The following is a 12,667-nucleotide window of genomic DNA, read 5'->3' as shown; positions in this document are numbered from 1 at the left end:
ATAAGCTTCAGTCCGGCTTGCCTCTGGTCAGATCGGCTGAGTTGGCTCTTAACTTAGCCGGCCGAATTAGTTCGTAGCTTAGCTGGTCGAATTGGCTCTTAGCTTAGTTGGCTCTCGTACTAGTCTAGCTCAAAGTCAGACTAGTTGACAAAAAGTTGGCACCTGACCTGATAGGCTCTCTTCCCATTGAGAGGGACCTCGGACCTCTTCTCCACTACTAAGTTACATGGTTGACTAAATGATTAAACCTAGTTGAGCTTGATTTCTCAATATATATAATGGGGATGGCGAAGCTTTGAGTCTGTAAATGATAACCCACTAACCGGGTGACAAAATCTTCTAGCGATGCCGAAAGTTGCAATGTAACAATCATTAATGGCTTTAGCAGCCAGGCATGTAAGGAACTTGTGGTGGGTGCATCTGGATGGATCTCTATACAAGAAAAGCTGTCCTATTCGAGGTTCATCGGTGCCATCACCAAAGGCAACCCACCAATCATCGCCACACACTTTCTCATGAGACCAAAATCTTACACACACACTCTCTCTCTCTCTCTCTCTCTCTCTTGATGACAATGAGATCTTTTCTCATTATATTACATGGATTCCTTGTAAGGGTGTAGAAAACATGGCATTATGCTGCTAGTTTCTCTATGGAGAAGGAACAACCAACCGGTACCATTGTCTCCCACACATCTTCATCCTTCTCCTTTTCTTCACATATCAACAGCAGCACAGAAACAGAGTATACCATGTCCTGCTACGGCTACTGCTTCATTTTGTGGGAGGTGGGTTGATGGTGAAGTAGACCTCCTTTGTAGACAAGGATTACTAGACAAAGCTTTGAATTGCTTGTCTCAGTTATCATGCCCTCCATCTCATGATGCATATATAAGCCTTCTTAAAACATGTGCAAAACAGAGGAATCTTAGCTATGCCATGTGTGTGTATGCTCATATTATCATCATTCATTCAGTCATACCATTGAATCAAGGGCTTGGACAACATCTTGTTGTTGCTCTTGCAAAATGTGGCTCTCCCAATGATGCTCTGTTCTCACTGTTACGATTGCAATCTCGGACATTGGTCTCATGGACAGCCGTGATTTGCTGCTTTGTTGACCATGGATTGTGTAGAGATGCTCTCCATATGTATGAGAAGATGCTTGAAGATGGTATCAGAGTGGACACTTTCACATTCAGCAGCCTTTTCCGTGCTTGTGGAAACATTTCTGATCTTGAAAACGGAAGGAAATTGCATGCCGATGCGCAAATTGCAGGCTTCTCGTCGGATGTATTCATTGGAAATATCCTTATCACAATGTATAGGAAATGTGGTAGTACCATAGAAGCAGAGGAGGTGTTCAGCGAACTGCCTACTAGAGATGCTATTTCGTGGAATTCAATGCTTTCAACTTATGTTAATCATGGAGAAGGAGAGAAAACTTTGTTATTATATAGACAGATGCGAGAAGAGCATGTTCCTAGTCAACAAAGCCTTGTGATGGCACTTCAAGCATGCGGTATGCTTGCAAACAGGGATGAAGGAAATTCTGTTATGTGGAGATCCTGTAGAATAAAATACTTGGATATCCTTAATGGATTGCACATGGAGGCTAGAAGAAATGGGCTTGTTTCGCATCCAGTTGTTGGGACAACTCTTTTGACTATGTATGGGAAGTGTGGAACGATCAATGAGGCTGAGTTTGTTTCAGGTGGTTTGTCTTATCATGATATAGTGTCCTTAACTGCCATGCTGTCTGCATATGTTCATCAATGTCAAGGAAAGAGAGCTTTACAATTGTATAGAAAGATGCTAATGGATGGGTTTAATCCTGACTCAAAAGCATTTGCTGTTGCCCTCCAGGCTTGTGGCTCTATATCTCCAAAAGAAAATGATAGTTTCCTCGATCCATATAACACTAAAATGACATATTTTGATATAGTGAAAGCACTCCACAATGATGCATGGGGGAAAGGCTATGCTTATGATGTTGCCCTTGGCAGCATCCTTGTGAATATATATGGGAAATGTGGAAGTATTGGAGAAGCCGAGGGTGTTTTTTGTGCATTGGCTCATCGTGATTTTACTACATGGACTTCTATGATGTCAGCATATATCGATCATGGTCAAGGAAGAAAAGCCTTGCTTTTGTATAGACAGATGCGAGAAGAAGGTGTAAAACCAGATCACCAGACCATCGTAACTGCTCTTCAAGCTTGTAGCATCCTTGCTGAGGATGAGGAACCTATTACTTTAGGTCCACAATCAATCAAAATAAAATGTTTTAATATGGGTCGAGCATTACATGCAGATGCCAGAAGTGAAGGATTTCTTCCAAACAGCTTTGTATTCAATGCTCTTGTGAGTCTTTATGGAAAATGTGGGGCTATTGTAGATGCAGAGAACGTATTTTCTTCTGTGGAGATACCCGATGCACTTTTGTGGGTTAGAATGTTATCGGCGTTTTTGGAACTTGGTCAAGCTGAGAATGCCTTACAATCCTTCAAATTAATGCAAGCAGAAGGCATGCAGACAAACCCCCATACGTTTTTAATTGCCGTTCAAGCTTGTGGTATTTTGGCACAAAAAGAAGATACAATTGTAATGGAAGGAAGATCAGTAAAGTTGATGGGTTTAGAGATTGGTCAAGCACTACTTATAGATGCCCAAAAGAGGAATCTTCATTTAGATGTCTATGTTGCAACTGCTCTTGTGAACCTTCTTGGAAAATGTGGGAATGTTGAGGACGCCGAGATGGTATGCATGGATTTATTAGAGCCCGATATTGTCTTATTGACTTCGTTACTATCAGTGTATGTTGAACAAGGGCAAGGAGAGAAAGCATTAGAAGTATATGGTCAAATGAGAAACGATGGTATATTTGTCTTAGATGACATAACACTTGTGTGTGTGCTTCAAGCATGTGCAAAAACAGGAAACTTGGAGCTCTCCAGAGAGCTCCACTTCACCGCTACCTTTTCATCATATAGCTTGTCATGCTATCTTGCAAGTGCAGTTGTATATGCATATGGAAGCTGTGCTTCCTCTATGGATGTGAAACCTATATTGGATGGATTAATCGAACCCGATCTCGTGACTTGGAATGCTTGTGTAGCTAGCTATGCCGGAGAAGGAAATCTCATCATTAGCCTTCAAATGGCTCAAGAAATGCAGCTTTCTGGATCAAATCCAGACGAGGTTACTTTTGTTTCACTTATTTCTGCATCAAGCCATGCCGGTCTCATTTATCAAGGTCTAGAGTTCTTTGAATCAATGAGTAGGGATTATTTTGTTACCCCTGACTTGAAGCATTATGGAACTATTTTAGACCTACTCGGACGTGCAGGAGACTTTCAGAAACTACAATGTGTGGTGAGCATATTGCCTTCACAAACTGATCTAGCCACTTGGTTATGCTTACTTGGTGCATGTCGAATACATGGTAATGTTGAGTTGGCTAAACTAGCGTTCGATAGTGCGGTTAGGTTGCAGCCCAAAGAAGCTGCTCCATACATTTTAATGTCAAAAATTTATATTGATTCAGGACTACCACATCTTGCTGAAGAAGTAGATAAGCTTCGGCCACAAGGCTGTAAGGAAACATCTTGGTTAGAATCGGATTGAACTGAAATGAAGTACTTTAAATGTGTGAGGGAGAGATTTTCAACATCAATGGGATGCTAAGCTATGATCAATAGGATAGGATTGAGCCTGTATGTAGCAAATCAAACTCAGATTCTCTCAATTTTACGACAGAGAGATAGAAAGAAAGTGATCACACCTTGCAATGGAACCGATCCATATAGCCCATTTTGTAAGGCTGCTTGGTGGAGACAAAGAGGTCATGGTAACAACCCCTACAATCCACACCATGCTCTAGTAAATTAGTGGGAAACCAGAACCATGAGCTGATAGAAATGGAATATCCGATTCTCCTGCATTACAAATTGAGGAGGCACTAAGGACAAACTATATTTTGTGCTCAAACAACTCTCCATTAGATATAGAGGTGATCTTGACAAAACAACATTTCTCAAATCCTCCTTTAGATGAGATATATTTTATGAAACATGGAAGCATTTGGATTGATGCCAGTGAGCAATGTTGTAATGCCATTGTAGGAAAACCTACTTGTACTATAATGTACTTCAGCATGCAAGCACATCCATCAAGAAGGGAAAATCTCTTCTTGCTCGTTTTGATTCAAGACATTTTGGAAGGATGTCTATCAAGGTTGGTTTCAAATAATTGGGAATCTCTTAGAATTCCGAAAAATCATGGTACCACACTATACTTTCCGACAATGAGAATACTTGGAAATAGATTTGAAAATACCATTCCATCTTTATGTCAATTATACCACATTTTAGCTTCTCTATACTATGTATGTACATCTTGCCATTGGTTCCAATGGACTTTTTGGAATTAGCTCTAGTGTCTACATCTAAGCTCTTGCTTATGTTAGAGTGTAATCTTGCCAATAATGTATTTTTTGGCGTGAATATTGACACATCTAGTTATCACGAGGCTTACGAATGTTTATCCACTTTGAATGACATTAAATTTGGTGAGATGGTTGACATTGAGCATCAATCACTCTTAGCTACTAACACATAGGCTAATACCTACGAAAAGTTAAGCTAGTGCTAGGAAAATAATGGCGTTTGACACTTGCAAAGGAGATATAATGGCGAAACTTGTTGATGCTTGTGGATTATATGGGCGAGTCAATGGTGAATGCCATCGATTCTAGATGACATATTTAAGAACAAAAGTTATATGTTGGAAGAATGAAGTGAAGTAGTTGTGTTTTTATTTATTTTAAAGCTTAAGCGATCTTCTCTTTTTACATATTCAAATAAATTAGGCATATCCATGAAATTGCCACAACATGCTTATGGTGAGCCAGTGTTTAGTTGAATCATCATTTGCACTTTCTGTCATTTCAATTAATTCTTCATTATTGTTGTGTGACATTGATGTGTTATTAGTTAGATTGTGAATGGTTTTCAATATCGTTTATTGTTGTTTGGTTATTGGGGCTCATAGTCATTTTTCTATCCTTCCAAAATTCTTGACCTTTCTTCATTAAGGAAAACATGCTTTGACATAATGAACCATTTTTGGAAGTCCATATTTCCATGTTTAATGGTTGTAGTAGAAATTAGAATGGATTTCAACATTACCATGGAATTTGGCTCTATTCAATAGAGACGTTGGTATGCAATCCCTAGAGATTCATATTGCAAGTTTCTTGAACCACATGCTCGTTCTATGCATAACGGAATATTCAAATAAATCATAGCTTGAAGAAGTCATGATTGGCGCTATGGTAATTCAGGGGTAATTCATCTGATCTCAATCCCAATAAGTTAATAACCATTGACTTAGCATAGCCATTCTTATCCCTTTTTGCAAGTTTGTTAATTTTGTTTCGGGATGTCAAATTTTTAGTTCTTTTCTTCAAAATTATAAAACATAGCTCTTCCTACAACCATTCAACACCTAATCATCAAGATTGATGCAATGCATGAGTAAATGTGATGCGTTCCCTATTTCGAACAATTTGATAAAACTATGAGTTGATATTTTCAATGCATGTTAACTAATAATAGGTTGATCACTAGATATTCCTTTAAAAGAAGATATTGTCTTTGTTATGTTGTCATTGAGAGCACTTGGGTAATTTCGATTTGATAGAGGTTATCATTTTTCATAATGGAGACAAGCTTAGATGTTTCAAGTACAAATTTTGGGGAGATTTTCTGATAGACTTTATTTTGTGGTGCATCCCAAAAGTATGGATGAATACTAGCAGTAAGTAGAAAGAATAAATGTATCATATATCAACATAATTTTAGGTAGACATCATTCTTTGCCATTTTTTGTATATTGGCATCAATCACCATCGTCTTAAATTGATTTTGTTTTCAATGTTTGTTACCGATATAAATGGGATGGTAATCGAGGGGTTGCAATAGCAACTAAGGGTTGTGCTCGAGGCATTGTCAAACCAAACCCTTCTGCCATGTCGAGGTTATGGGGTTCAATTGACGGAGGCAAGGACCAATCGAAGCTATGAATTAGTGATGCCAAGGCTAATAAGACCATTGATTGTCCAAGTGGAGCTCCAGGGCATTTCCTTCTACCCAAACTAAAAGGTAAAATTCTCAAATTCTCATCCCGAAAGTCAACTTTGTCCTCCATCCATCTATCCGGCCAGAATTCATGTAGTTTCTCACTCCATAAATGAGGGTTTCTACCCAATGCATAAACATTTACAAGCACTTGTGTGTTCTTGGGTACATGATAGCCAGATATTGTAGTGTCCTTTAGAGCCTCATGGGGAATGATGAAGGGACCGGAAGGGTGTAAACGAAATGTCTCTTTTGCAATACATTTCAAATAGTTAAGATGTGGAAGATCATCTTCATGCACTCTCCTATCCTTGCCAACTAGTTTGTCAATCTCATCTTGAGCTTTCTTGAGGATTGAAGGGTTCTTTACCAACTCGGACATTGCCCATTCGCTCAAAACAGATGATGTATCAATTGCAGCTGCTATCATATCCTAGATATGCAAGAAATTTCAATGTGTTAGAAATCCAACATAGTTGATATAAAATACAATACAAGAAGCACACATAAGCAACCTTGGTTATTACAAAACTAAATAAACTTGGTAATGTTTTGAATCAATACTATTATTCAAATGAGTGGCATGTAAGGTTTTATTAACGTTGCATGGACTCAATGATATTGTTTTCATTACTTGCGTACGAGAAAATGGTTTGTAAACTAATATTTTAGAAGCATGCATGGTTTAAAAGTAAACTCATCAATCTAATTCTTTAGGCTTAAACAAGTAACGTAGGCTTATACAATCATGCTTATAAATGTTAATCACATAAGGTCATGGATTGATAATGAATCAATCATGAAATCAAAATGGCAAGGATTCTAAAGCATCTTATTTGATCTATAAAAAAGGCAATCCATGCACACTGTGCTTTAGCATGTAATGTAGTAACTTTATCTCTCTCACTTCAATCTTGCTAATCCTTAGGATTGAGGGTTGAGGGTTAACAAGAGACAGGCATTCCGCGACCAAGAATTAAAAAGCCATTAGATATTGATATAACATAGATTGTTGTAGCTTACTTGGATTAAGGCCTTCATCTCGACATCTTGGAGATGACTCTCACCATCAAAGCCAGGAAGTGACAAGAGTACATCAACAAAGTCCTCCTTAGTGTCCTCGTCTTTATTTCCTTCGTCTTGTTTCGGTCGGAATTCTCTCTTGGCACGATGTTCCGCGAGGATTTGAGAGTGGAACGCATCCATGCGAACTTCGAGGTCACGCATACGGCGCTCGTAACCTTGTAGATCAAAAGGACGCAAGAAGGGCAAGTAGTCACTCACATTAAGGACACCCAAGAGCAAGAAAATGCCCTCAGTGATCTCCAAGAATTCAGCTGCCTCAGCTGCCCCTGCCCCCTTATGCCCAAAGAAACGCTTCCCCAACAACATTCGTGTCATCACATTCATGGAGAAGTTTGCTAGTTGCTCCTTCACCTTGACACTACCATCACTTGTCCTACTATTTTGCCACACCTGCAATTATTTCATCTTCATATGGATGCCTTGAGTATTTATTAGGACTAACAATCGTCAACGGTTCGGTTCGAGCTAGTGTCAAACTCGAACCATTTCAATGTATTGAAGCTTGAAATTGAACTGAACCGAACCATGAAACCATTTTAACCAAAACCGTTCAAACCGAACCGTTACAAAAAAATCCAAACCATTAAAACCGCAGTTTCCGTTTTCAAGTTAGGTCAAATTTTAAAATTTCAGTTTTTTATTTTTAATTTTTAATTTTTTTCAATATTTTAAAGATTTTTCCTAAAATGTCAAAATTAGGCTTAAAAATAAAAAGGTTGCTCAAAATAATATTTAAGAAAATAATATAGTTACCACCCTAAACCATCAAACCGTTTTAACCATTAAGTTGTTATACTACAGTTTCACAGTTCAGTTAGGTTCAAGCTAAACTGTTGTCGATTGCTAATGAGGACTCTATACCCTTGCATTAATATTTCTTCAAATTACCGTAACTTTTGGACATATAAACTATTTTTCCAATTCCAATTTCTTAGTTGCTTGACTTGTTGTATATGAATTACCCAAAAAAGTATGTATCATATCTAGTCTTGACTCTTTACTCTTCAATCAAATTCAAGATTCTTTACTTTGATCCTCATCTACAAATATTTACCTTTGTCTTTGGCATCCTTTTTGTATCATTTAGTCTTTAACTCTTGAATCAATTTCAAGATTCCATACTTTCATCCTCATCTACAAATATTACCTTTATCTTTGGCATTCCTTTTTAGAGAGACTACCTATTTATTTAAAACGAAGGACAAAGGTAAGGATTTTAATGATGCCACTTAATAGAAGTTCCATGATATTGTTCTTGTAATATTTTTAGCTAATTTTTCACTTTCGTTGCTCTCTAATTTGTTTTAAAATGTTAATGTATGATTATAACCGCAAACATGAGGCAATGCATCGCATTATGTTTTGCACTAGTGTTTTATTTCAGTAACAAACATATAGAACTTCACATTGAATAAGAGGAAACATAGGAAGCAGTTTTTTCTCGGAAATTTAAAAATAAATAAATTGTTGTTTCGATTTTCCTAGATTATGCCATATAATACGCACATCATCAATGCATACATATGGAATTGGAATACATACCTATCTTGCCATTTACTTTTCTACACTTGTATCCTAGGATTTTTATATTCTATTGAGGCTTACTAAATTAGCATGCAAATTTTGCCAAAATGAATGTTTTTGCCACAAACTTCACTTTCAAAAGATGAGGAAGATATAAGGGAAGAGCTTGGGGATCATTGTTAACCATTTGACTTGTTATAAATTGTTATGTCTAGTTTAAACAGCTACAATGTAAAAGTATGAGCACTAAAATTGAGGAGCATATGAACCTTCATCCTCACTCTTTCAAACACATCTACTAGACAAATGTGAAATCTTCACTAGCATATTAGAAATGTCATGATGTCCGACATGGCGAATAATCATTGTGAAGTCTTTAAAGACTAATAATACACTAACCTCTTGTATCATACGTGTTGCTTCCTCTATACGGTACCCTTGGTAGGAATCCAAACGACGAGTTGTTAGGAGATATTCCATGCAAATTCGTCGCATATTCTTCCAATGAGGTCCATATGGTGCTAATGCGATGTCTTGCCCATCATATGCTAAGTACTTAAAGGCAAGTGTCCGTGGACGGTTAGCAAATATCTCATCTTGAGTATATAAAATCTCTTTAATTATCTCTGGTGTGCATGTTGTGATCACATTTACTGACCCTAGTTTTAGCTTCACTAGAGGCCCATATTGCTCATGTAACTTGATTAAGGTCTTATAGGGTTGAGGCCCTAATTGGAAGAGATTACCGACTATTGGCCAACCTTTAGGCCCCGGTGGTTGCTTTTCACTTGGTGTAAATGCCCTAGTTACTATTATACCAATAAGAGGAACTATCACGATGGTACCCCATGGGCCTGTGAATGTGATTAAAACTAATACTAGCAAACTAAGAGCAATCATCCACAAATCCTTCATCGTATCTTCCTTTGTTTCAAAATTGTCCAATGTTTAATTCTATGGCCTGCAACAAAAAACAAATTATGAACTTAAAAGTTTAAACAAGCATCAAATCAGACACATAAAACGTTCTAGTCTCAAGTGGATCAAAATCAATTATATGATGCATGCATTATGGATGGAAAAACAAAGTGATATGCATAAATAACCTTCCCTTTTGCATAAATACTCTTGAGAGTATGTGATATCATCTCTTCCTCTTGTCATGTTACCATGAATATGTGAATCAATTTAAGTGCTTGATGAATTATTTCAATTTTTCAAGTTAACAGAGTGGGTAATTCAAAGATCAAATACCCCCTCAAGCTTGAAAACACCTTACAAGATTTGTTAATCGCCCATCATTCATATGGTTCAATGTGAGAACAAGTCACAACTCTTTATATGTGCTCAAAATGAGATTCGACAGTCATGTCAACTTCTTTCACAAGACTTTGATGACCTAAACATACTTTGTTGTGCATTAGGCATCCTCATGATTCTTTTAATTTGTTTTAATACAGTTATTATTATACCACAATGCTATCAACATACCATTAGCATTGCACCTACCTCAATTAACCATGATAATAATTACAAGAATTTCCTGTTTTCAATGCCCTTTGCATGATTGATTTTATTTTCCCGAATGTCATTGTTTTCACTTTTGTAATTGAATTCACAAGAAATATATAGGCACAAGAGAAAAATGTTTTGGCTATAGTATATCCTTGACATTTCAGATAAATTTCTCTAAGTTTATAGGTAAAAAAGGACTTGGAGCTTGTGCAATAATTATCACTTTCCTTGGTAAAGCAATGGGGGTTGTTACAGTAACTTTCCACTAGTATGAAGGATGGAGAGCTCACAATGTTCAAAACGTACACACATAAAGAGAGATGGTCATGCAAACAGAATGTAAGGACTTACAAAAGGTTATATATATAAATACATCACTTAAGTGAAACTAATTCTATACTTTATCTTGAATATCTTGGCTTTTTTTTCTAACATGTGTATCGTGGTGATTTGTCATAGGTATTCTATAACTATGAGGTTCAAAAATAGATACTTGAAGAGTCGTGGTGTCTTGTAATAGACCAAAATTTAACAAACAAACAAACATAAAAGAATTTCTTATTTTCCTTTTCGATTGGTAAGAATTTTGTTGAAGTAAATGGTTTTATTGTGAGACTATTGTGGGCTTATGCCTAAGTGTGGTTGTGCACTTAGTTATCCAAGGTAGTTGAATGCCCCTCTTGAGTGTGGATGTCATTGCGCCAGCTGGTGGTTGAGTGTACCTTTTGTGTAGGACTTGGGTTGATGTTAGGAACCAAGTATTTGTCAGTTTATTTCTAGGTGGGTATATTGTTCGCCTTGTTCCTTATATTTTGAGTATCCTTGGAAATATGTGAGAGCACCATGTACATCCCTATGCATTTATCACTAGCCTTTACGTAATTGTCCCACTTGGAACACCATTTCTTGTTCTAAGTATTTTTTTCACATGTTATGTACATTTTCCTCAAAATAGAGGGCTATATTACTATTCCCACATGCATTTGTCCTTCTTCCTTACCTAAAGGTTTCCCCTCTATCAAGAGACACATGATGGATGGGTTATGGTGTGTGAGAACTAGCACACCACTTCAAGTTGCAAAGCCAAAGTTTGACCTACCATCAAGTATATAAATAGATGCCCCGAACCCCAACTCTAGAAAAAAACAAACGTATTTTTGTGTTGTCGTACTGCTCTTTTTAAACAATTCTTTTATGAGAAACTAGAGATAATTAAAATATTTACGAATAGAATTTTGGATTTGTACAATGTCCATGTATTAGTTTTGAACTTACCACACTCTCATTTGGATCTTTTTGAGTTAACAATCATTGCATTTCTGTACACAAAATCTCATTCATGTTATTATAATACTTCAAAATATTTTGACATCAACAAGTATCCTTATGTTGAACATTGTATATCTACACATGAAATGTTAGATACTCTTGAAAATATCTTTAAATGTTCGAACAATGAGTTATCAATTATGGATTGTGTTAGAAAAATGCTAAAAATGGTAGACGATCTCAATCTTATTGGTTTTGTCATTCATAATGATGAGATTGTTTGTGTGTGTGTGTGTGAGATCATTCAACAAAGCTCAGTGTGTTCAAAACATTGATGTTTATCATAGGTAGGCCTTCTTTTGAGAATCTCGAGCCAAATTTGTTTCAAGAACAAATAATTACTATTTGAAAGGGAAATAATAGGACATTATTAGAGTGATAATTCTTCACTCATTATAGGAGGAGAGCAAGGCCAAAGGGGTGAGTGAGGAAATGAAAATAGAGCTAAGATTTCTTAGGAAATGGGGTTTAGACACAACCAATTTGCAAGCACAAGAATGGAAAACAGAGTACTAAACACAGAGATGATGCCATGACACAGTGAAAACCTTGGAATGGGAAAAACCACGGGAGCCCACAGACTCTGAATTGTTCCACTATAGGAGGTGAGAATACAAGGAGACTCACAGGCAACAACCTTGAGCTCGTCTTCGTCTAACTGATGGTTACACACACACTCACTCTTTACTCCACACTTAGATTACAACTCTGTAGATCGATAAATAACTCTACAACAACAACACAACTAACATGCTAGCCCTAACTGTATATATACTTATACGCTGTAATAGTTATTTACAAATATAGCCTCTAATCGGCTACGGCTAGATCGGGAATCCAGATGCTTGTCGGATGTTTTCTTGGCCAATCTAGTTCCTCATCTAGATCCGACTGATTGACACATCCTATCTGGAGGACTTGTTTCCTCATAAACTCCCCCTTCACTCTAGAATGGGATGATCCACCAGACTTGCTCGTTGTAGGCATGCTTTCAGCTTGTCCATTGGCAACACCTTGGTTAGCATGTGCGATCCATTTTCGTCCATGTGAATCTTCACCAGGTCGAAATCCGTT

General features: G+C 37.1%; 2 protein-coding genes across 2 annotated transcripts; one reads left to right on the top strand and one right to left on the bottom strand.

Annotated features, from left to right (window-relative positions):
- Positions 1-618: 618 nt before the first annotated feature.
- LOC147865288 (pentatricopeptide repeat-containing protein At2g03380, mitochondrial-like) lies at positions 619-4,220 on the top strand. The gene has a single exon (XM_087318063.1). The coding sequence runs from the start codon at positions 636-638 to the stop codon at positions 3,624-3,626; it is 2,991 nt and encodes a 996-aa protein (XP_087174189.1). The 5' UTR covers positions 619-635; the 3' UTR covers positions 3,627-4,220.
- Positions 4,221-5,942: 1,722 nt separating this feature from the next.
- On the bottom strand, positions 5,943-9,664 carry CYP703A2 (cytochrome P450, family 703, subfamily A, polypeptide 2). The gene is made up of 3 exons (XM_087318656.1): positions 9,149-9,664; positions 7,163-7,615; positions 5,943-6,572 (listed from the first exon to the last, which is right to left on the bottom strand). The coding sequence occupies exons 1-3, from the start codon at positions 9,662-9,664 to the stop codon at positions 5,943-5,945; spliced, it is 1,599 nt and encodes a 532-aa protein (XP_087174782.1).
- Between the last annotated feature and the right edge of the window lie 3,003 nt (positions 9,665-12,667).

The sequence above is a fragment of the Azolla caroliniana genome, unplaced genomic scaffold (assembly GCF_043228905.1).
Source record: "Azolla caroliniana isolate FFs.n. ecotype wild unplaced genomic scaffold, voAzoCaro1.0.p SCAF_4, whole genome shotgun sequence".
Lineage (NCBI taxonomy): Eukaryota > Viridiplantae > Streptophyta > Polypodiopsida > Salviniales > Salviniaceae > Azolla > Azolla caroliniana.
This window is presented reverse-complemented; position numbering and strand designations above follow the sequence as displayed.